Here is a 24,849-nt window from a genome sequence, read left to right as displayed (position 1 = left end):
ACCTCCTGATTCCAGTCTCCTGCTAATATGTATCCTGGAATGCAGTGGTGATGCTCAGTAGTTGGGTCCCTGTCACCCACATGGGGGACCTGGATTCAATTCTACACTGTTGCTTTGGCCCCTGTTTGGAGTCCATTGTTAGTGGCTGGGGAAATGAACCCACAGATATGCATGTTCATATTCTCCTTCTCTATGTGTCCCTCCTTCTTTCTATGCCTCTATCTCTCTGTCTATCAAATGAAAATTCTAGTGAAAATATTTGTGAAGGTTAAGGGGCAAAATTAGATACTTTAATCTGTTAGTTCACTGTGATAAATCATGACAGCTTAAATATATCAACTATCTTGAAGTAAGCGAAGAAATGACAAGACACGATAAAGGATGTTTTGCCAAAGACGAATTAACAGCTATTTCAGCTTCTAATTAAACCTTGCATTTCCTCTTGCTTCCAGGCAACCAGGCAGGCTATTCTCAATAGGTAGCCTAAGTTACGCAAGCCTATATCTGTGTAAATGCAGTGCAGGGTCTTTGCACTGGTAATATAAAAGGTGGATTATCTCCACATGTGAGAATCACAAAAGGTCTGCTTATTACAGTAAATAGCCTGGTTATCCTCAGAATGTTTGCACGATCTTCAAAGGATGACATTGCAAAGCATATCAGAAATTATTTGAGGTCCAAGGAATCAACATAAATTTTTGCATGTATATATTTCAGACTGGTGCACACCATGCAGCCATGCTTTGATTCTGCTGTGGGAATTCTCCCCTGAGACTAATCTACTTACTGGCCTTGGCTGTTTATTGGACGTTGGATCTCTCACATAAATAGTTCGGTCAGTATTACGTACTGGTTGAGTCTTCAAATCTACTCCATCGTCATTCAGATTGTCTTTCCTTTTTGATTTTATACATCCCATATTTCCTGTTGGATATAAAAGCAATGACATTGTTTTACCATTCCAGAACAGGCCTCAGACCACACACTCTCTCCATCAAAAAAGAGTGACCGAATATACTTTGTTCTTCATTGTATACAGATTGGTAAATGCCAATATAGAGACTGCTCAGAATCAGGTTTGCTTGGCTACTCATTCATGCCTTCATTCATCCCTTTGTTCATTTAACAAGTGTTTATTGAGAAACTACTCAGCGTCAGCTAGACAGAAACCCTCTCTAACCAGTTTGTAGTGCTGGTGAGGATCTGTGAATTCAAATCACGGTACAATGCAGCAAGTCACTGGCAGAGGTTGCACCGGACCTCAGAAAGGCCATATAACTCAGGCAAGAGGAACAGTAAGTGTTCAGGGAGAGCTTCCTGATGGAAAGGAATAACCATGTGATCAAATCCTCTAGGCTGCTCAGTAAGACACCAGGAGAAGTGGCAGAACTGGAGGCAAATGGGACATTCCTTAGCCCTGACGGTGGGCCAGAATGGGAAGGTACAGTCACCAAGGTGAGAGGGGGCTTGTGTTCATGGGGGCAGCCCCACCAGTGCATCCTAATATGCTTCTAATATTTGAGCGCTTTCACTCCATCACTAAATCAATAATAGCAGACTGAGCAAAGCATGACACAAAACACTTTGGGGTCTAAGAAGATGATTTGGAAAGTTTGAATTAGGTGTGGCTTTTGCCTTACCTTGTAGCCTCAGAGTCCAATCTGAACATGAAAAACAAAACTAAATCTACTGTGTTCTCCATTTCCTTTTGTGGATCCGACAAGGACAGTGGTTCTCACAGAATGCATTCTTTGGATTCACTCCAGGAAATTCTGGGGTCCAGTGGGGGCACCATGCTCCCAACATGATCTGTGTAATTTGGAAGTGCCGTCAGATTTGGGGATCACTGCCTAGCCTCAGCATTTGAAAGTTTGGTGGAGAGAATTAGGCAATACCTCAGGGGAAGAATGGCTGGAGGAAACCTCCCTTCTCTTCACTCTGCCCAGACACCACATCATCCACTTAGCATTTCATTCGTTGAGCTCTGAGGCTGCTAAAGGGCAGCCACACCCCTTTCTGAAACTCCCAAGCTGCAGTTCCCAAAATAAAGGGGAAGCAAGTACTTCTTTGATTCAAAATAGCACTTTTTTTTTAAACACGCTAAAAGTTCTGAAAGGGAGACAGTTGGTAAAGTTGGCCTGGAAATCAGCATGTGAGTTCTTTTTCTTTGCAGCCTTCTCCCTTACTTCCAAAGCTACATCCAGTAGATCCATCCAGAAAGTGCAGTGCTGAGCATGAGGAAACAGGGTCATAGGGAAGTTGTGGTGGTAGAACCATTCTCCACTACACCACCTCCGCCCCCAGCCCCTGCTGCACACAAACTCAGGCAGTTCCCCAGGTAGTCTGACCTATCAACAAACCCTGTGACCCAGGAACCATCTTCGGGAACTCCAGAAGGAATACATCCTTGTGTGAGCTTCAGCGGAAGGACCCTCTGGAGGGACATGGCTCTGCCCACTCCACTGGGACCAGTAAGCACACTCAGCATCCCAACCTCAGCATTTCTTGGGTAGTAGGGTTGGGGTCGCTCCTCCTGGGAAGGAAGCTGACTGGGGCAGCTTCCCCTCTGCTTCAGGGCTGAAAGCAGACACTCCTTAGAGAAGGCACTCAAAATTGTTCATTGAAAGAATGAGTGGAGCCACGCTGCCCAGACTTCGTCTTCAGGGTCCTTCTCACTAAAGACATGCAGGGGGAAAGGGCAGGAAGTGAAGCCCACCTCAGTCTGTTGTTTTGAAGAGACAGAGGGTGGTGGAACTAACAGGATAGCTTCGCAGTGGAATAGCACCAGTGGAGACCATCAGCTGGGCCGCTGTTCTTGCCGTGAGTACATAGCCCCCCAGCTAGTCTGATCTGCCAGCAAATCTTGTGACCCAGAAACCATCTGCATTTTGCCTCAAACCCATGGCAAGAAAAGAATGATTAGGGCTCGGCAGCGTGGCCTAGTGGCTAAGGTCCTCGCCTTGATCCCACATGGCCGCTGGTTCTAATCCCGGCAGCTCCACTTCCTCTCTATCTCTCCTCCTCTCAGTACATCTGACTTTGTAATAGAAATAAAATAAATCTTAAAAAAAAAAAGAAATCAATCACACATAAATTCCAGGACACAATGTGTGTGTGTGCTGACTAAATAAAAGCATTAAAAAAAAAAAAAAGAAAAGAATGATTAATAACTGCACCATTGGCCCCTCTTATCTGCAGGTAACACCCAGTGCAGGAATATCACAAGCCTTCTTAATCAATAATCAAGTCTGTAAACTATTTCCAGGCATCCTTTTGATTCTGAAAGTGACCTACAACCACACGGAAATCTGCCTTGCTTAAACCTGAGTCAGTGCACATCCCCACCCTGGCAGAAAAGGATCAAATCTAACAGAAGTCTTCCCACACAGCCAATTCAGACTGCTTCATGGTTTGAAGGCTCATTTTGACTTGCTGTCCAAATTGTGACTTTGATTCTTCAGCTACACTGTGTTGCACTGGATGCATGAAGCACAGGGGAGCAAGGAACAAGAGGCTGAGATGAAGTTGTGGTGTGCTGCTAGCCTGGATACTAGAACAACAGAGAGGAAGGGGAAGAAGCACAGCTATGAGAAGGGGCTGAAGAGTGGGGGAACCTTGACTAGTTCCTGGAGCAGGGAGGGCTGTGTGACTGGGATAATCCCACAAAGTGTTAAGGTGCTGTGGTGAGGTTCTCTGACTGTGAGATGGGAAACTCCCTTAGGAAAAGCATGTGGAGGCAAGTAGATAAGCAGACACGTTCATGTGTCTGCAATTTCCTGTATTTCAGCCAAAATGAGAAAGAAAAAAAAAAAGAGGAAGCACAAGTGTGTCAAAATATTTAAAAATTAGTGAATCAAGGGGGCCGGAATTGTAGGGCAGTGGAGGAAGCTACTACTTGGGCTAGCATCTGCAGTTGGATCCCTGGGTGAAGTCTCAGCTGCTCCAGTTCTGACCCAGCTTCCTACTGAAGTGCATGGGAAAGCAGTGGACGATGGTCCATGTGCTCAGGGGCGATGCTGTCTTGTTGGAAGACCTAGCTGGGACTCTTGGCACCTGTCTTTAGCAATGGTCCAGCTCCAAGGCCACTGCAACTGTTTAGGGAATGAACCAGTAGGTGGAAAATCCTCCCTGTCACTGTCTTCTAAGTAAATAAATAAATATTCTCTTAAAAAATGGAATAAAAATTAGTGAATTTTGGAGAGGGTATATTCTTTCATCTTTTCTATAGATTTGGGATTTTCTAAGTAAGAAGATGAAGGGGAGACCCTAAGAGGAGTCGCTGAACAATCTACAAAAAACACTTCTCAAAGTATTAGCAGCTCCAGTGGTGCCCTCGCCTGTGCTCAGGAAGACAGGGAATGGGATCAGACCAACGCCTGTGGAGCTTGCTTTCTCGGCCAGCCAAGCACTGTGGCCTTTACTTCAGCAGGAAGTCATGGAGTATTTGCCAGTGGGATTTGCCAGGGAGGTATCTAGCATGATAGTGAACTCTGTAGGAAACATTCAGAGAAGAGTGTTTTCATCTCAGAAGAAGAAATCTATGCCCCTGTCCTCACAGGGATCCAACACAAGAGATGAACAGACTGTCAGCTGTGTTCTTAAGAGGAGACAGGATGAAAACAAAAGGCAGGTGGGAAGGTGGGCATTTGCTGCAGCGGATCCCGTTGCTTGGGATGTCCGTATCCTATACCAGAGTGCCCAGGTTTAAGCCTCGGCTTTGCTCCCAATCCCACTTCCTGCTAATGTGCACCGGGGGAGCCAGCAGGTGATGCTGAAGTCCTCAGGTTTCTGCCACACACGCGAAGACCCAGATGGAGTTCCTAGCTCTTGGCTTTGGTCTGACCCAACGCCAGCTGCTGCAGGTAGCTGGGGGCGGGGCGGGGAGGAGAACCAGAGGACTGAAGATCTCTATTTATGATTTTTTTCTGCCTTTCAAAAAATAAATAAATAAAGATAAATGCATAAGAATTTAAAATGTTACCATGTCAGCAGACTGCTACCTATGTACATTTTATCTTTTGGCTTTCCTTCCTGCCATCACTGTGGATAGCTGAGAACCAAATTTGTGCATTCTAATGAAAGCGCCACTCATCTGAGGGAATTAGCATGACCTTGTGGTTCAGATATGCTGGTCTTCAGACACACTCCAGTTAGAATCCTCCACGAGCACTTTCTTGGGATTTGGGGATGTGCAACCCAAACTCTAAACGGGGTTTGTGACTCCTTATGCTGTGCTAAGGTTTCAGGGAAGTAGAAATACAGCCACTCTTGGCAAAACTGAAAAAGTTCCAAAGGCTATGTGCTACACTTTACAACGAGTGACCTCTTCACATTTTCAAATTAAGTGTTGATAACGTGCTGAGGATCTCATTTAATCTTCCGCAATATTCTATAACCAAAATATTACCACCCTTGCTTTACTGAACAGTAAACTGAGGTTCAGAATGGTGGAGTTGGATTCACACATCTACTACTTTAATCTAAAGGTCTGAATTGGAAGATAGTCTAGGTACCCTGTCTCATGAGCAGCCCAGCTTCCAATCCCACTCTTCAGGGTTCTCCTCTGGCACGCTGTGTCAAGATGTCTCTGGCTCAACAGGTTCCCTGTTCCTGTCCCCACCTTAAAAGAAACATGAGTCCAAGCACTGGTCTGGTGAAGACAGGACAACTTATCCTGGTTTCTGAGGACTGCACTCCCAGCCCGATTGATGTTTTTCTGTTCCTCAAAGTGAGCACAAGGTCACTCCAGTATGCAGTGGCTGTTGAGGATCTAAGCACAGTGCCCACAGGCCTCACTTCCCATCTCTCAGCAACAGGCACCTACTGCTTTACCAGGCCACATGCAGGGAGCTGGAAGGGAAGTGGAGCAGCAGGGACAGGAACCAGGCTCTATGTGGGATCCCAGGGCATGCAAGGTGAGGATTTAAGCACTAAGCTGTTGTGCTGGATCCTCTAATCAATTTCTGAAGACCTTCCCAAACCCAGGGCCAAGAATCCTAGGAGCTTTTCCCCAGGCCTCAAGGTAGTAAATAACCATGGTAACAGTACTTTTAATTCTGCAACAGATTTCAATCAAGACTGTCTTGACTCCTTCTAATGTTATCGAATTCATACAATCATCTGATATGTGTGAGGTGGGTTTTCTTATTCACTAGGTGGCCAACGGCCAGAATGTGGCTGAACAGTTTGGCTGTATGGGTATGGTGGGAAGTGCTGTGGCCGGAACACTTTTCCTCCCCGCCTTGTTTGGGTCAGGCTGCCCTCACAGAACTTTCTGAGTCAGGGATGGTCATTTCTCTTTGTGAGAGTGCTGAATGGCAGACCTGAGCTCACAGTTAGCTGCTTTGCAGTGCCAGACAGGAGGACAAAGACTCTCCTGTTATGAGACATCTTGAGAGTTGACTGTGACTGCCAGGTGGTTTTTTCACTCTGTACTTGACAATCCCAGGGAGTTGTTACACTCAGAGGTTCAACATCAAATGTGCACTCCGAGACTGAGCAGAAAGAGAACAAAAGTCAGCAAACATTCCCTGTCAAGCTTTTATGATTAACTTAGTGATTATTCTTTGGATCAAGTAGTGCAACTTTATAGAATTAATGAAAAGATTGTGTGCTCTACTCACAGAAGAAAAAAAAGCCTCATACAGAAATAAAGCTAGGTGTACAGTCTGTATGTACTCTTATCACTTGCCCATACATGGTTAGTTTTTTTTTTAATTGTTAATTTTGAGGTTTTGAATTTTATGGCACAATTCCATAGAGTCTGTGATTCCCATTGCCCTCCCCCAAATTCCCACCCCCCAGATGAGTTTTCCCATGTTGTTACAATAGTACAGTCCTTCATAAGGAGTCATGATTCCATCAGTCTGTTATTTAAGTGTGCCCTGACATTGTTGGTACAGACAATGTTAGACAGTCCAGCATCCCATTGTCTACACATGTCCAACAGCATTACTGAGAGTTCATTTTTTATTTGGAAGCAGGGATACATATTGCATTATATCCCCACATCTGGATATGATAGTCTCTATTACTCCATCACTATATATTGCCTCAAAAGAGAAGCCACAAAAAAGGTCAACAATCGGTATGAATTAGAACAGCAACAACAACAAAATTACAGCACCATATACATGGTTATTTTGAAACTCACTTTATCAATTTATTAAGATTACTAAATGAAGAGATAGTTTGTAATTGCCTGCTGCTTTCTCGAAAGGATAGGAAAGGTCCACTACAAAAGAGTTAATAACAGGGTTAATTAAATTGAAACAGATTACCAGAGCCAAGGAAAAGAGGAGACTGTAGATGTGGCGATAATGATGGGAACAGATCCTGAGTCATTGAACTGAATGTCTGTCCTGGGTTTGCTTCCAGGAAGGGCCAAAGGACAACGTGAATCACAGTAGGAGAGAAGAAACAGCCCTGGCCCTGACGGGAAAGTGTGTCCCTATCAGGAAGACTAAGTTTGCTTGAAATGAACTTCATATATAAAACACTGTTGATAACACAACTAGCAATGCTTCCAATACTACTTTTTTTAAAACATTAGATACTTAAAAAATTACTATTTGTTATTGTTTTATCATACAGTTTCATAGGCTGTATGGGATTTCCTGTCCCCCTCCCCAAACTCCTTCCCCCTTTATTGATTTCCTCTCTAGTATTACAATGGGTGGTCCTTCATTAACAGTCATAAGTCCATCATTCTGCTATTGAAATGTTTCCTGTCAGAGAATCCAGCTTCCCACTGTCGGGATATTTTCAACTCTTTCACTGGGAGTCCATCTTTGGTCTAGATACAGAGAGATATACTGCACCATGTCTCCACATCAAACAGTAGATACTTTTAGTTAAAAGTAAGCAATCGGATATCTATTCCAAAAACTTAACTAGATATGATCAGAAAAGATATTAACAGCCAGGCAATGCTTGGCTCATGAAAGAACATCTGTAAACACCTCCAGCAAACACAAGCTGGTGATTTCTCTTTCCAAAATCTTTTTTTCATTGGAAGATATATGTATATTTATGCATCAGGATGGCTCATAATTATTTAAGGGCTTTAGGATATTAAAAGGACGACTCAAAATAGCCAATATTTGGAATTTGTAGAAGTGTCCACAGATGAATGGATAAGGAAAACGTCCAAGGGGGATATACGTACAGAAGGAATGAATCCTGTCATTTGCAGCAACATGGACAGAACTGGGGATCACTATGTGAAGTGAAACAAGCCAGGCACAGAAAGATCACATGTTCTCACCTAGATAAGAATGCTTGAAAAGTTAATCTTAGAGAAAAAGCAAGTAACGTAGGGGGCCAGTCTTGTGCTATAGCAAATTAGGCCATTAGCAACATCTGTATCAGGGTGCTGGCCTAGTCCTGGTTACTCTATTTGCAACCAGCTTCCTGCTTGGAAAAGCAGCAGATGCCCCAAGCACTTGGGTCTTTGCTAGTCCTATGAGATATCTGAATCAGTCGCAGGCTCCCATCTTCAGCTTGGCAGAGTCTAACCTCTGTGGCCACTTGGAGAATGAATGAGTGGATGGAAGATCCCTCTATTTCCCCCCTTCCTTCATTCTCTCTACCACTCTGGTTTTTAAACAGAGAAATCTTTAAAAAGAAAAGAATTAAATGACAGAATTGTCCAGAAATAAAGAAGTGTGGTAAACTGAAGGGATCAATAAGAGATAATGGGTATCAAAATAAAACTAAATAAAAGAAATGTGTTTGATAGCACAGTAAGGTGAGTACAGTCTACACCAATGTATGATGTAATGCAAAATAACCAGAAGAGTCTGAAGGTGCCCAACCCACAGCAATGATAACTGCTTGATGAGACAGAAATGCTAATTCCCTGAATTGATGTTGACACGTTGTATCCATGTATAGAAACATCAGACCATATTATCAGATGCATAATTATTTGTATCACTTAGAATGTCTTGAAACAATAAAGATGATGAATGATTTTAAAAAAAAAAACTAAAAGGCAGACTTCGAGGTAACAGACTATGGTTCCCATTTATTTACAACTTTACTGTACTGGCAAGGTCTGGAACAATGCATACCTGCTGCACAAACAACACCCGTGCACTTGCAATTCTGTTCTGGGCATCTGCTCTTCAGTTATGTTCACTGCATAAGGGCACAAGGATGTTCACTTCAGTTCTATTTAAATTACAAAGAGAAACAACTAAGGGGTGCATGATAGCAGACAGTTTATTAAATCAGGGTAAATGAACACATAGTACATTTATGTGCACATTTTTGCCTAGCAATAATTGGGAATTAAGAAAAATCATTGACACAGTAGAATATTATTATTCAATCACAAAAAAAGAGCATGAAGTCCTGACATTTGTAGTAAATAGATGGAAATGGAGATCATTACCTGAAGTAAAATAAGTCAGGCACAGAAGGACAAACATGCGTATTTTCTCTCATGTGGATGTTTAAAAAATAGTTGATCTGAGCTGAAAGGGTTGCGAGGGCAGAGAGGTGGCCGGAGGGAGACTGAATGATGCAGAAATAGCAGTGCTGGTGTTCCACAACACCGTGAGGTGACTATAGTTCACCACAGCGTGTTATCCAACGTGCAGAAGAAAAGTCTAAAAGGAGACCTACCACTCTGCTGGCTAGGTTCTTAAGTACAGTTGAAGAGTACAAAATTTCTATAGGAATTTCCTGAAAACTCCTAAGGAAGATGCTAGAGTGCACAAAATACTTTGGATTAAGACTGTGCAATTGGATTGCTGAATGAGAATCCCGCATAGGGCAATTACGGTGTGGTCTTGGGGAAGTCACTTGTCATCTCTGTACCTGAGATTTCTTCTAGAAAAAGTGGAATTGATGTCTCCTTATTAGGCAATGACGAGATTAAATCAGTTATCTGTAGTGTGCCTAGAAAAGTAATTAAAACAGCATGAAATAGGGCCTTGTGGGATGACTGAACTGGCTAATATCCCCAACACCTTACAAGTACCAACATCCCCCTATGGGTGACAGTTTGTATCCTGACTGCTGCACTTCCCATCCAACTCCTGCTTGTGGCCTGGGAATACAGTACAGGATGGTCCAAAGTCTTGGGAACCTGCACCTGTGTGGAAAACCCAGAACTACCTGGCTACTGGCTTCAGATTGACTCAGCTCCAGCTGTTGCAGCCATTTGAGGAGTGAACTATGGATGATAGATTTTTTTTCTCTGTCTCTCCTTCTGTCTGTAAATCTTTCGAATAAAAAGTAATAAATACTCTTTAAAAAAATAACACACAATAAGAGCTATACATGTGTCTATCAAACACACAAATAAATGTATGTCACCAAGTAGCCACTTTTTTCTCTGAGACTGGAGGAGAAATAGTCCCACGATAAGTAGCCTCAGGACAACCTCTCAAAACCCCTTGCACCAAAGAGGGGACCAGTGAGGCACAGCTCCTGTCTCAGGGTCAGGTCCACACCCAGGCCTCCTGCATCTGCTGACTGGACCTCTTCTCCCCCATCCCTCCCGCCCCTGATCCCTCCCTTCTTCCTTGTACAAGATGCCTGCTTCATCGCATCACTCGGTATTATAAACATACGCATCGCTCCATAATTCAGATGGAGTTAGATGGTAGGGGGAGGGGCGAAATTACAATGAAAGACATCCTTGGGTTTGATCATAACATATATTTTGGATAATATTTTGTCTTTTAATCACTCCAGCCACTGGGCTCTTGAGTCTGGCCTGAGCAGTCTTGACCATAGCCATTTGGGGAGTGAACCATTGGACAGAAAGCTTTTCTCTGTGTCTCTCCTTCTTTCTCTGTATCTCTGCCTTTCAAATAAATAATAAATCTTATTTTTAAAAAAAAATAATCCTAAAAGTGCCCTGGCCGTCAGAAAGAGGTGTAATGCAATACAGTTGACTTCTTCTTTGGTAACTATTATTTACATTTTTATATTTGTTTCAAACCTGGATTTTAATTGGTGCTATAAGAAAATTTAAAATGCCCATAGAAAAATTGATTTAAAAAGTAAATTTGAGATGACATTTGGCCTCATGGTTAGAATATTAGCATCCTAGTTTGAATTCCACAGAATTCTCGGGTACAAGTTCAGCTTGGTTTCCCACTGCAACTTCTAATTTGTCTCCTGGGAGGCAGTGGGTGATGGCTGAAGCAGCTGGGTTCCACCCCTCAACATGCAAGACTTGGATTACATGTCCACTTCCTGGGCATTTGGGGAGCACTCCAGCGGATGGGAACACTGTCTTTCTCTGACTCTCAAATAAATGAAACTTACTTTGATGCAAAATGAATCTTCTTTTCATAATATGCATTTCCACGAACTTTTAAAAAAGATTTATTTTATTTATTTGAAAGTCAGGCTGACACAGAGAGAGGGAGAGACAATGAGAGAGAGCAATTTGCCTTCCACTGGTTCACTCCTAAAATGGCTGTAGTGTCTGGGCTAGCCTGGTCTGAAGCCAGAAGTCAGGAACTTTAATCCAGGTCTTTAATCCAGGCAACCACCTGTTCTTTTCCAAGCACATCAGCAAGGAGCTGGACAGAAGTGGAGCAGTTGAAGCTCAAACTATTGCTCTGGTATGGGATGGTGGTATCATAGATGGTCTACCCCACTGCACCACGCTTGGGAGCCTCACTAACATTTTGATGGTCCAGCCCTGGCTGTTACAGGCATTTGGGAAATGAACCAGTGGATAAAGCTCTACCTCTGTCTCTCTCTGTCTTTCAAATAAGATAAAATTTAACTTTAAAAAATGGCATAAAAAGGTATGGAAGGAATCTTTAATTCCATTTTTCACAAACTTTTTAAAGCATTCTCCTATGTTTCCTCAGTGGAAACTACTCTATTACTGTTATGGAACATAAGCAGGGCAGAGCCACGGGAAGATAAGGGGCTATGGAATTACCTATGACGTCAATGTGCTCGAGGAACATGGAAAGCTAACCAGATAGAAAGCTGTCCCAAAACAGCAATGAATCAAAATCACAGAATCACAATACAGCACAATAAACCGTTTTAATCATTGCATTCACTAGAGTAGAGCAGAAAGTAATTGCAAGACAACGCTATGGAAAGAATAAACACCTGCAAACTGGATGCTGGGAGTAGGGAAATTCTAAGAGCAATTTAGCCTGGCCTGAAAAAAGCAGTAGAGAGGAGAATGCAAGCACGCGGTGAAGCAGGAACAAGGAAGCCTGGCCCAGCTCCAGCCCCGGCAGGGTGACGGGTGCCAACACAACTACTCTCTTCTCAGGAAGCCAGTCTTCCCATTGTAAAGTCAAGTCACTGGGCTTGGCACGGGAGGATAAACAGTCCAATTGTTAGTTAATACAGCAACACACAGTAAAGTCTTTGGGATGCATACATTTCTAAGCCCAACATTTGTACTTCTAGGAATACATTATTTCTAAGAAAATAAATAGGGAATATGAAAGCTCTGTGTAAAAGGATGCTTCTTTGAAAATCATTGGAAATAACATACAGAAATTCACTTGTTTGCCAAATACTAAGTCACTGCTCGAATAAATGCAGATCAGCTTCCAAAATTCATTTCACTTAGGAACGGCATTGTGGCAAAGCAGGCTCATGCTGCATACCTGAGTGCTGGTTTTAGCCTTCACTACGCCCCTTCCACTCCTGCTCCCTGTTAATGTGCAAGGAAAGGCAATAGATGACGGCCCTGCCACCCACGTGGAGACCAGGATGGAGCTCGGGACTCCTGACTTCAGCCTGGCTTAGCCTAACATGTGACCATTTGAGAGGAAAAACAGAGGCTGTTAAGATCTCTCTCTTTCTGGAAGCAACTCCCCCACTGTCACTCTGCCTTTGAAACAAATAAATAAATCTTTAAAAAATTAATTACACCAAGAGCCAATTCTCTGAAGGCTTTCAATATATAAGATGACCAATTCACCAAAATGTTCATCTTTTAACAATTCGTGAGGTTCCTATTATTTGCTTATTAGATGAGTTGGTTCTAGCTTAACACTGTTATTGCTAAGATTAACATTGTTGACATAGTAACATTAATGTTGATGTTACTAGCTTACTACTGACAATAATTTGTATTGATTGGAGCTACTATAAAAGCTGAAATGCATAGCAATTCTTATCCTACATAATTGTTTTTAAAGCTTTTGGAAATTAGTATAAAGCCTTTTAGGGAAGATTTTGTTTCTAAGAGTTAAGGAGTATCAAGTTTTCTTAGGACTACATTAACAATAATTAGTAACTTAAGTGCAGTGCGAGATATGGATGTTTCTATGATTTCTTCATTTATTTCTTCATTTACTCACTCTTACATTTTTAGGGTTTTAAACAAATTTTTAAAAGGTCTTCCACCTCCGTGTCATTTCTTTATTAGATTTAAAGTTCAAGTCTTCTGGCTGTTTTTGGAGTCCTCCACATCCTCCTCACTTCCTCTCTACAACTCATAATGGTTCTATCTTTTTGTGTCAAATGCTTTTTCAAACACATCCTAGCTTCTCTTTCTTAGAGACTAAGTTCAAGGTTATCGTGCATCAGGAGTACCACGATCACTTCGAATTTCATTTATAAGTGTCCAAATTTAAATTTATACCTCAATTCAAATTTGACTTTTTGAAGTGCAGGAACATCAGTGTTGGCAAGCCATTGGTATAACTGGTAGAAGAATAAAAACAAATATATTTCTTTTTTAAGTAGAAATGATATCGAAGTAATGAAAAGATATAACTCTCCTGACAAATTGTATTACCTGATAATAAATAAGCTTTCAGGAAATTGGCTTTTGGAAAATGATCTAGAATCTGACATCAACAAAAAGAGTACTGTATAGCAATTGAAGCAGCGTACATATATATGAGGGGTCCTTAGAAAATTCCTGGAAAATGCAAATTATGAAAAAACTGCATGTATTTCAAAACTGTGCTAAAATGAACATCTTTCATTTCAGTCTCTCCATTGACTTTGTGAAGTACTCTTGCATTTACTGATAGAGTAAAAAGATATTCAGGATTTACCTCAGTGAAAAAAGGGTGAAAACAGTTCATAAATTTTAATACCAGTTGGGGGGGAAGGAAAAAGTATAACTGAATAGGATAAACCCTAGGAGTAACATGAAATTTCACAATATTCATCAAAAATTTATGGGACTACATAAATTCTGATTTGCCTTTCTAAACTTTTGGATTTTACACAAACACACATACACACACACAGTTTGAAGACAAAAGTTCTAAAAATGTTTTTCCTTTTTTATTATTATATTTTTGACAATCTTTACACAGTTAGGGTAAAAAGGTTCAAGGGCTACAGGAAAGTGGGTAAACTCATCATTTCCATATTGTTTCCTTCATGTTAAAAGGGGGGTATTCAGGGTGAAGTCCCACCCAATCTCCCACCCTCCCCAGGTCCCGGATGTAGGGCATGCTCCGAGGTTCTTGCTCAAGCAGTTTTTTTTTTTTTTAATTAATTACATTGCATTATGTGACAGTTTCATAGGCTCTGGGATTCCCCCAAACCCTCCCCATGCCCTTCCCCCATGGTGGATTCTTCCACTTTGTTGCAGTATTACAGCTCAAATTCAATCAAGATTCTTTCTTTGCAAACATATACCAAGCATCTTATTGTCCAGATAAATTGAACAGTTTCTTGGGGAGACCATCTCTGACCTGAAGGTAGAGCTGGCAGAATATCACCCCAATCAATTAAGAGCCCCAACATAACATCAACAACAATTTACAACATTATGGAATTGACATGGTTTTGAGTAACCAATATGTTAAAAAATGCAAGTTCTTAACCATATCCTGTGATTAGCTCATTGATATTTCAATTTTAGTTTATATACAGAACTGGCTGTTATACCCCTTAAACTGGCTATAGGGTACTACGATTCAGCTGTCTCGTGTCTATTTTCATTATAGTATTTAGCAGTTTATAGTGTTGAACAATAATTTTGCTGAACTTGGCAGATTTTAGGATAATCTAAACTAGCTTATAACTCTAACAAGACATTTGTCAACAATTAAGTGGTTTTGATAGTTCACCAGTTATGAATCGCTGCCAATCTTGCCACTCCAAGTACTATGAGGTTTTTGAAGAATCCACTGGTTGACACAGTCCATCACAGACTCTTCATTTACCCCATATTTCGCTGCCAACATATAGCTGAGATGGCCGATCAACCTGCTCTGTCCTCTGTCCTGTCCTGGCCTGGCCGGGGTTCCGAGTCCAACATTTCGACTGGGGAGATCTCCAAAGAAACTTTGAGGTGTTCTCAAACCAGATTCTTGTATGTACTAGCAAGTACAGGGCCCGGCACAGTCCATCACCCCCATCAGCTGGTGGTTGCAATTGCTGGGTTGGTTCTGCTTTCACCCCCGACTTCCGCTAGAATCAATGGGTGTTGCAGTCCAGCCTGGTTCTGCCCAGCACATACTTGGCCCTTGCATAAACCAGTGTGAGCTGCAGCCTAGTTGGAGCGAACCACAATAACCCCCACCAGGCACGCCCCCTACCCTGGTTAGCCAGTATGTGTAGTAGTAGTCCAGTCTGTCTCACACCCCATTCGGCTCTCATACATGTCAATGGGTATTAAAGCTTTGTTCCCTCTAACCAGCTCCACTATGCAGCCCACACAGATGCTGTTGGGTGTCTGTCTAGCCACCCCAGCCCCTTGTCCTAGTTTTCATGCCCTCCTGTGGAAGTGGTAACCCAAGAGGGAGGAGCCCACTATTTCCATCCTAGGCCTTTCCCACTCCCAAATTGTGCACTCTCCAGGTAGTTCTGTGGTTTGACTTGACAGAATTAGACCCCAGTGTCAGCTTCTGCGAGCTGATGCTGTGGCTAAGCCCAAACAATCCTCACCCACTCTAATTTATGCTTGCACCAGTAGGAATAATCAGCCCAGCCTGGCTTTTCCCTGATCTAGTCCACATGAGGTGCACAGGTGTTGTAGCCCTGCTTAGTCTGGTCTGCCCCCATCCCAGCTCGCGCTCTCCAGTGGGAGTAGCTGTCCAGCGAGGGAACCCCTCCCCATATTCCCCCTGCTTGCCCACTCCATTCCTGGTTCTCACTAAAAATGTTTTTCATTTTACAAATTATATATACAAAATCTATCTTACATATACAGTGTAATATACACAAGAATACACATGTATATGCAAGTTGTGTGTATAACTACATCATATTAAATATAGGTTGACATTATATAAAAATCTGTAGAAAATGAAATTAATAGGTAAAGCAGATATATTTTGGTATAGAGAATTTTGAAATCTAAATATATATTTGTCATAATACATTTTTCATAAACTTTGAAGCACCCTGATATAATACTACAATTTATAAATCATATAACAATGTAATTTAAACAAGTTACACATGTTACATGAAAATAAAATTTTTTGAGTTCTTAAGAAATCGTTTGTTTTCTTTTACTTGAAAGGTGCAGAGACATAGTGAGATCTTCCAACTACTGATTTTTCTCCCCAAATGCCTGCAACAGCCAGGTCTGGGACAGGCCGAGGTCACAAGCCAGGAACTCAATCTGGGGCTTCCACGTGGACAGCAGAGGTACAAGTACTTGAATCATTAACTCCTGCCTCCCAGAATGCACATTAACAGAAAGCTGGACTCGAACAAGAGGAGCTAGGACTGGACAAGGCACTTGAATATGGGAAGCAGGTGTCCCAAGTGCACTTAATTGCTGTGCTTGTCCTTGGAAAACTTCTGTCTTTTAAATGAGAGAATCTGAATTCATGTCCTAATGTCCTTTGAATGCTGCCAGTCTGTAGGACAAAAAAGTCTGAAAAAGCAGTGGGAGGAAATGAAACACCAATCATGAAAATTTTATCAGACATAAAGACAACTTTTGGGCATGCAGAGATGAATCTGAGTGTGCCTGGAGGGATGCCAGGAGCTCAACTGGCTGCCTCAGGAGGGGACAAGGGAGTCTAACACAGAACACACAGTCTATGCAAAGACCAAAGGACTGATATGAACAGAGGGGCAGAGAAGCAGAGGCGTGGCTAGACTGCAGTAAGTAAGAGGTGTAATTGGGGGTAGGCCAGTCCTTGGGGCTCACGTGACAGCTGCAGCAGCCAGCAAGCACATCACAGCCCTGGACACCGGCACCCACCATCAAAACGCAGGGGGAAGCTTCCACCACACGGCTCATCTCTATTTGCATAACTCTTGGTTGAGCAATTTCACACAAGGAAGACAAGAACAGATTACTGAAACAAGTGGGGTTTTTGGTTTTGTTTCTCTTAACAATAAAAGGGAACACCATGAAAACAAGATGAGCTCATGGAAACTTATGTATGGTAGGCAATAGGCCAGATGGAAGCTTCAAGGGGGAAATTAAAAGCAGCATCTGAATTGGGTGTGCACAACCAACCAAAGGACTTACTAAACAGCAACTGGGTTTTCAGAGTCATGTTTTCACAATCAACAATCCAGCCACCCAAGTTCAGAAACAGAATAAACTGTGTACTTGTGTCTCACTTTAAGAGTTAAGACAGTTATGTGAAAGCACATCCCATAACAGAAACTAGAATGATATCAGGAAAAAGTGAAAAAAGCTCAAGACTGTAAAACAAGCTGTGTGTTTCTGCCATGAGTTTCTGCACAATTATTCCTACAGCTGGTCAATCTGCAAATATCCAGCTTACCCAGAGGCTAAAGTAAAGACAAGTCCATAGCTCCATAAGAATAAACTTGTTTTACTACAATAAGAGATCTCAACATGAACCCATCAACATCTCAAGCCAGAAACTTACAGTTTGTAGGAGACTGTCCTTTGCATTGTAGGGTATTTAGCATTCATCGTAACCTCTACTCACTAAATGCCAATAAATTGCTACCTCCACAAAAAGTTGGGACACCAGAAATGTCTCCTCTAACATTGCTGAATGTTGTTGATGAAAGTTGTTTACCAGGAAATCCGACACTCTAATTGCTGGTAATAATCCCAAGCATTGATTTTTTTTCCTTTAATTGATTAGAGCACCACTAAACATTTTCTTACTTATCACTGAAAGATAGGCTTAATATCCCATTATAAAATGTGAGGGGCACAATAGGAAATTTTATCTTTTTTAAATTACATTTGATTGTATAACACAGTTTAATAGGATCTGGGATTTCCCCAATCCCTCCCCCATGGTGGATTTTTCCACCTAATTGCAGTATTACAGTTCAAATTCAATCCTCATTCTTTCATTGCAAGCATATACTTTGCATAGTGTCCAGCATCTTATTGTCCAGATAAGTTCAACAGTTTCTTGGGCAGACCATCTCTGCTCTGAAGGCAGAGCTGGCAGAATATCATCCCGACCAATTAAAAGCCACAACATAACATCAACTACTGTTTACAACCTCATGGAGTTAAATGACATAGTATTGAGTGACCAATATGTTAGAAAATGCAAGTTCTTAATCACATCTTGTGATTACTTCACTGACATTTCAATTTTAGTTTATACACAACTGGCTGCTATATCTGCCGCTCTGCTTGTACGCGCACACATACACACACACACACATCCAGATATATAGACACACAAGGACATATACACAGAGTTGAAACAGACTGTTGAAATAGATCGCGAAATTTAAGAAAATAACCACCCTGATATGTACTTACATATAGTTTAGCTTCACAAGATAAATATAGTAAAATTATATGCTATATAATCTTTTTAAGCCAACAAAATCAGATTAGTGAACAATGGATTTTTTTAATTGAAAGAAAATAAAACTCATAAAATACAGACAGCTGAAATTGAATGAAATGGAACTAGAACAACTTTTGCAAAATTCTTACCTCTTTTATAAGAATTCATTCAAAAACGGGTTACAAGCTTCCATGGAAGATGGAAAACTGTAAGACTCCTAGAAGATCTGATAAAACCTAGTAGACCTTGGGTTTGTTGATGGCTTTTTAAATATAGCACCAGAAGACATATTCATAAGAAAGAAAACTGTAAGTTGACTTAATTCAAATTAGAAACCTTCATTTTGTGTTGCATTAAGAAAATGAAAAAATAAAGCAGACAGGAAGAGAATCTTTGCCTAACGACTAATAAACAACTGTTTTTAAAAATACACAAAGAACTTTTTAAAGACAGTAGTAGGAAAAAAAAACTAATTTGAAAAATGAGTAAATGATCTAAACTGAAACTTTACCAAAGAAGATGGCAAAGAAGCACATGAAAAGATGCCCCAGAGCACAGGTCACCAAGGAATTACAAATGAATATGGCCATGAGATCCCATCACACATCCACACGAATGACAAAATGGAAAACACTGACAACATTGAATGTTGATGAAGAGGCGGGGCCACAGGAACTCTCTTTAACTGCTGGGAAAAAAGTTAAAAAGTGAGACTAAATGGTCCTGATCCCATACAATCCAATGATAGTGTGCCTTGAGACTTACCCAAACGAGTTGAACATCTGTGTTCACACAAACTCTACACATACAATATTTATAGCAGCTCTACAACCAAAATGTCCTTTGGTAGGTGAATGGATAAATGAACTGTGAGATACCCAAACAATGGAACATCATTTAACGCTAAAAAGACATGACAGAGCCTTAAATACATACTAATAAGTGAAAGAAGTCAATTTGAAAAAGCCCAAACCATGATTCTAAATAGAGGATGTTCTAGAAAAGGCAAAACTGTAGAAACATGGAAATAAATGAGTGGTTGCCAAGGGTGCCAAGGAGGAAGGGATGAACAGATAGAACATAGGGAATATTTAGGCTAGTGAAATTCTTGTGTGTGATGCTGATAGTGGACACGCCTCCATTACCACATGGCTGTCAACACCTGGAGAATGCACAGCACAGAAAGGGAACCTTAATGAAAGCTAATGTATGGCAGCCACCATTGTAGAACAGGGGATTAAGCCACCACCTGCAACACTAGCATTCAAGAACCAGTGCTCCACTTCTGAGCCAGCTTCCTGCTAATGCACCAGAAAAGCAGTGAAAAATGGTCCAAGTGCTTGGACCCCTGCCACCATGTGGGAGGCATGGATGGATTTCCAGGCTCTGCACTGATCATTTGTAGCCTCTGAGGAATGAACCAGTGGATGGAAGATCTCTTTCTCCCTGTTTCTCCCTCTCTGTAACTTCCTTTCAATTGCCAGATGTAATAGCAACTGAGAAACAGGTAAAGGGAGGGACATGATCAATTAAACTCTATGGAACTCTCTACTTTCTGGTCAATGTAACTGTAACTTGATAACTGCTCTAAAGATACAGACTATTAACTTATTTCAGTATATTATGCCAAAATAGGCACCTATCCACACATTTCTTAGTCAGAATTTCAGAAGCTGCATCCTGGGGCTGGTATAGTCACTAAGCAAGTTAAGTTACCCTTTACACTGCTAACATCTCATAGCTGAGTGCTGGTTCAAACCTCTGATGCACTTGCTTTCAAACTAGCTTCCTACTTGGGCACTTGGGAAGGCAGTACTTTGGGATGGCCCAAGTACTTGGGCCTCTGCCACTGACATGAGAGACCCAGAAGGAGACTGTAACTCTTACTTTCAGCCTGGCCTACCACAGCTGTTGAAACTATTTGGAAAGTGGACACAGAGTTGGAAGACTTCTCCTGTCTCTCGTTCCATCACTCTGCCTTTCAAATGAAAGAATGAATGAATGAACTATTTTTAAGAGGAAAATGAAGCCTCAATTTTTAAAAATCTGTTACCTTAAAATATTTCAATCAGGAAAAATTGTACATATCCACACAATATGTCTCTAAACACCCAATAGTCTTTACCATTATCAAGGCAGGTTGTTATCTACTGTCCTTTAATCATTGTAATTTAAAATACTGGTGCAGTGGCATAATAGGCTGATCCTTTACCTGCGGTGCCAGTATGACCTATAGTTGCTGGCTTGTGTCATAGTTGCTACACTTCTGATCCAGCTTGCTGCTCATGGCTTGGTTTCCCAACAGAGAATGGCCCAAGTCCTGAACTCATGTGGGACATCCAGAAGAAGCTCCTGGTTTCAGATTAGCTCAGCTCTGGCCATTGAAGTGTTTGGAGAATAAACCAGTAGATAGATGATCTCTTATATATATGTAAATCTGACCTCCAAAAAGAAATACAACAGAATTTCATTTCATCTTCTTGGTTTAATTTTGAAACTTCTATGAGAATAGCTTGGAAAATACCTGGCAAGATCCAGAAAATCTATTAATGTTTAGTAAGTCATTATTCCTGACAGTATTTCTGGATGGTCATTTCTGGTAAATGATACGTGCAATCATATTGATAAAAATTGCAAGGCAAAGTTCATGTGATAATATAGCTCTGAATTTACATATACAGCACTTGTCTGCATAATAGCCAGGCCTTTATCAGCAGTTAATCCTGCAGAACCACCCCTTTCCATTGATAGTTCGACAACTCAATTAAGTAAAATAAAGATAGACACCAATTTCACAAACTGTGTGGTTCCACTCAATGTAATTGGGTTATTGGGAGCTGGTATAGTAGGTTAAACCTCTACCTATAGTATCATCATCCCATATAGGTACCCATTTGAGCCCTAGCGGTTCCACTAATGATCCAGCTTCCTGCCAATTGCCTGGGAAAGCAGTGGAGGATGGCCCAGGACCTTGCGTCCCTGCACCCATAAGCTCCTGGCTCTTTTAATTGACCCAGCTTAGGCTGCTGTAGCCTTCTGGGGAGTGGGCCAGCAGATAGAAGATCTCTGTGTCTTCTTTTCTTCCTCTTTGTAAGTACTTTTCAAATAAAAAATAAATAGACCATTAAAAAAAGTGGCTGCATCTGATGAGACAACCTGGCAGGAAGAGGAGCTTGCTTATGTATTTTAAGGCTTTGGGGTTATTTGGGGTGTTTAAATCCTGGGTAGGGTGGGCACTTGTTCCAGTGGTTATGATGCTGGTTAAGACACTCACATCCCATATGGGTTCCATTCTCCAGCTCTGGCCTGTCAATTCAGATCCTTGAAGGTGGGGTTAACTTCTCAAAGCAGCTGGGGTCTTGTAAGCAACACTTGAATGCCTGCCTTCAACTATGGGCCTGGGCTTTTGAGAACCTCTGGGGAGTGAACCACAAGCAAGAGTGTTCTCTCACTTTCTCTAACTCCCACCCCCATCTGTATCTTTCTGTCTCTCTGCCTCTCAAATAACTAATTTTAATAATAATATTAATAGGCTATGTGCAAGTAATACTCTTGAAAGTAGTAAGAATTTTTAAAGGATGATTGAAAGAACTATGTAACTAAATGAAAAATATCTATAGCAGCACAATCAGTAAATGCAAAAACATGGAAGCAACCGAAATGCCCATCAGCAGAAGACTGGATAAGAAAGCTATGGTTCATCTACTCCATGGAATACTGCTCAGCTATTAAAAAAACAAAATGCAGTTCTTTGTGGCCAAATGGGCCAAACTGGAAACCATAATGCTAAGGGAAATGAGCCAATCCCAAAACATTAAATACCACATGTTTGCCTTAATTTAAGATGAAATGATGTCAATATGAAAAATAGTACCTGTAAAATACAATATTATCTCAACCTCAAACAGCCTATACCATATGCAATCAGATATTGTGAAATAACCAAAGAACCAACAATCAATGTGAGTCAGACTGTTTATGATCTACATCAAAGAACTGTAAAACTTAATATAGTTTTTTTTAAAAAAAAGATTTTATTACTATTGGAAAGCCAGATATACAGAGAGGAGGAGAGACAGAGAGGAAGATCTTCCATCCGATGTTTCACTCCCCAAGTGAGCACAATGGCTGGTGCGTGCCGATCCGATGCCGGGAACCAGGAACCCCTTCCGGGTCTCCCGCACGGGTGCAGGGTCCCAAAGCATTGGGCCGTCCTCGACTGCTTTCCCAGGCCACAAGCAGGGAGCTAGATGGGAAGTGGAGCTGCCGGGATTAGAACCAGCGCCCATATGGGATCCCGGGGCTTTCAAGGCGAGGACTTAAGCCGCTAGGCCAAACTTAATATACTTTTAATACCGTATGTTATTCCATAACGGAGCGGGAGAGCAGAGAAATCTTCCATCTCCCTAAAATGTGTGAGATAGACGTGAAATACAACCTACCAGGATCATAACTGGTAACTCATAGACAGCAGACTTGAATCAGAATTAGACAATAGTTAAACTATAAAGACATAGGGGGATTCAAGAGCGATCCTGACAACCTCTTAACAGGAGGTCATATGCACAGAGCAGGGGGGGGACCCCAGAGTGGAGCAGGGGGACAGGAGGAGGCTTGTATCCCAACCCTGAAGACTCACGGATCCTCACCAAGGTCTATCAGTAGGAGCACCAAGGACTACATCCCAACTACCAAGGAGACCACAGAGAATTGGAGTGCCCTCAGAGGCCAAGAACTCTGAGGTCATCCACTCCCGCTTGGATCCACCACATGGGATAAAAGAAGTCCAAATCCTCCCTCACAGGATCCAAGAGCATCAGAACAACAGCCAAGAGCCCTGCAGTCCGCAGAAACAGAAGCACAGTAAACTTCCTTGGGGACTAGGGAGGGGAGCTCTCTCTGGTCCTTGCTTGGTTCTAACTTGGGGTCCCCACACTCTCTTGCAATGACCATCAGGATCGCTCCAGAAACCCCTCAAAACAAACAAATAACCAAGCAAACAAACAAAACTCTAGAATAGATAGAGAACAACAAGGGAAGTCTAGAATCAGACAGGAAGTGGTCAGCGTGGACTCACTTATATCTTACTAGGTGAGACACAAAGATTAGTTACTCCTCACTAGGGCATTGAAGATTTCTCTGCACACCCGTCCATAAAACTGTTCTGTACCTAAACTGTTGACATATGTCTTGTCAGAGTTATAAGCCAGTCTAGACTACCCGAAAAAAAAAAAAAAGCCAAGTTCACCAAAATTACACTTCAACGCTATAAAAAGCTAAATACTACACTGACAATAGACACGAGACAACTGAATAGTAATCTATAGCCATTTTAAGGTGTATAGAACCCGGTTGTAAATAAACTAACATCAAAATGTCAATGAAGAAGTCACAGGATGTGGTAAAGAACTTGCATTTTTTTTTAAAACATATTGGTTACTCAATACTATGTCAATTACTTCCATAACGTTATAAATTGTTGCTGATGTTATGTTGGGGCTTTTGATTGACCAGGATGATACTCTGCCGGCTCTACCTTTAGACCAGAGATGGTCTCCCGAAGAAGCCTTTGAACTTATCTGGACAATAAGATACTGGACTCCATGCTTGGTATATGCTTGCAATGAAAGAATCTCAACTGAACTTGAACTGTGGCAATGCAACAAGGTGGAGGAACCCACTATGGGGGAAGGTTTGGAGAGGGGTGGGGGGAATCCCAGTACCTATAAAACTGTGTCACATAATGCAATGTAATAAAAAGAAAGAAAGGAAAAAAAATCTACAATGTAACTTTTGCAAAAAACAAGATTAAAAGTCTCACATATATGATGATTACACAATTGAGAAGTATGTAAGGACTACTAAAATCTAATTATAGGGGTCAGTGTAGTGGCATAGCAAATGAATCCTCCACCTGCTAATGCTGGTGTTCTATATGATCACCGGTTCATATCCCAGCTGCTCTGCTTCTGACCCAGCTCCCTATCTGTGGCATGGGAAAGTGTCAGAGCATGGCTCAAATTCATGGGACTCTCCAGCCACATAAGAGACCTGGAAGAAGCTCCTGGCTCCTGGCTTTGGACTGGCCTATCTCTGATCATTGTAGTCCTCTGGGGAGTGTAGCATCAGATGGAAGACTTCTTTCTCTGTCTCTCCCCCTCTATCTGTTGTAACT

At 41.6% G+C, this 24,849-nt stretch overlaps 1 protein-coding gene across 4 annotated transcripts in view; it reads right to left on the bottom strand.

The window, feature by feature from the left end:
- LYN (LYN proto-oncogene, Src family tyrosine kinase) overlaps positions 1 to 24,849 on the bottom strand; it is a 125,768-nt gene that overhangs the window by 62,232 nt on the left and 38,687 nt on the right. The window contains exon 2 of one of the 4 annotated variants that reach the window (XM_004580587.3): positions 788 to 924. In XM_004580587.3, the coding sequence (XP_004580644.1) occupies positions 788 to 919 (132 nt within the window). In that variant the 5' untranslated portion in view covers positions 920 to 924. Of the gene's footprint in view, positions 1 to 787; positions 1,636 to 24,849 lie in introns of those variants that run through there. The other 3 variants (XM_058668636.1, XM_058668635.1, XM_004580589.3) reach the window with 3 other exon arrangements.

This window comes from Ochotona princeps, chromosome 9 (assembly GCF_030435755.1).
Source record: "Ochotona princeps isolate mOchPri1 chromosome 9, mOchPri1.hap1, whole genome shotgun sequence".
Lineage (NCBI taxonomy): Eukaryota > Metazoa > Chordata > Mammalia > Lagomorpha > Ochotonidae > Ochotona > Ochotona princeps.
Note: the sequence above shows the minus strand (reverse complement) of the source record. Positions and strands in the feature narration are given on the sequence as shown.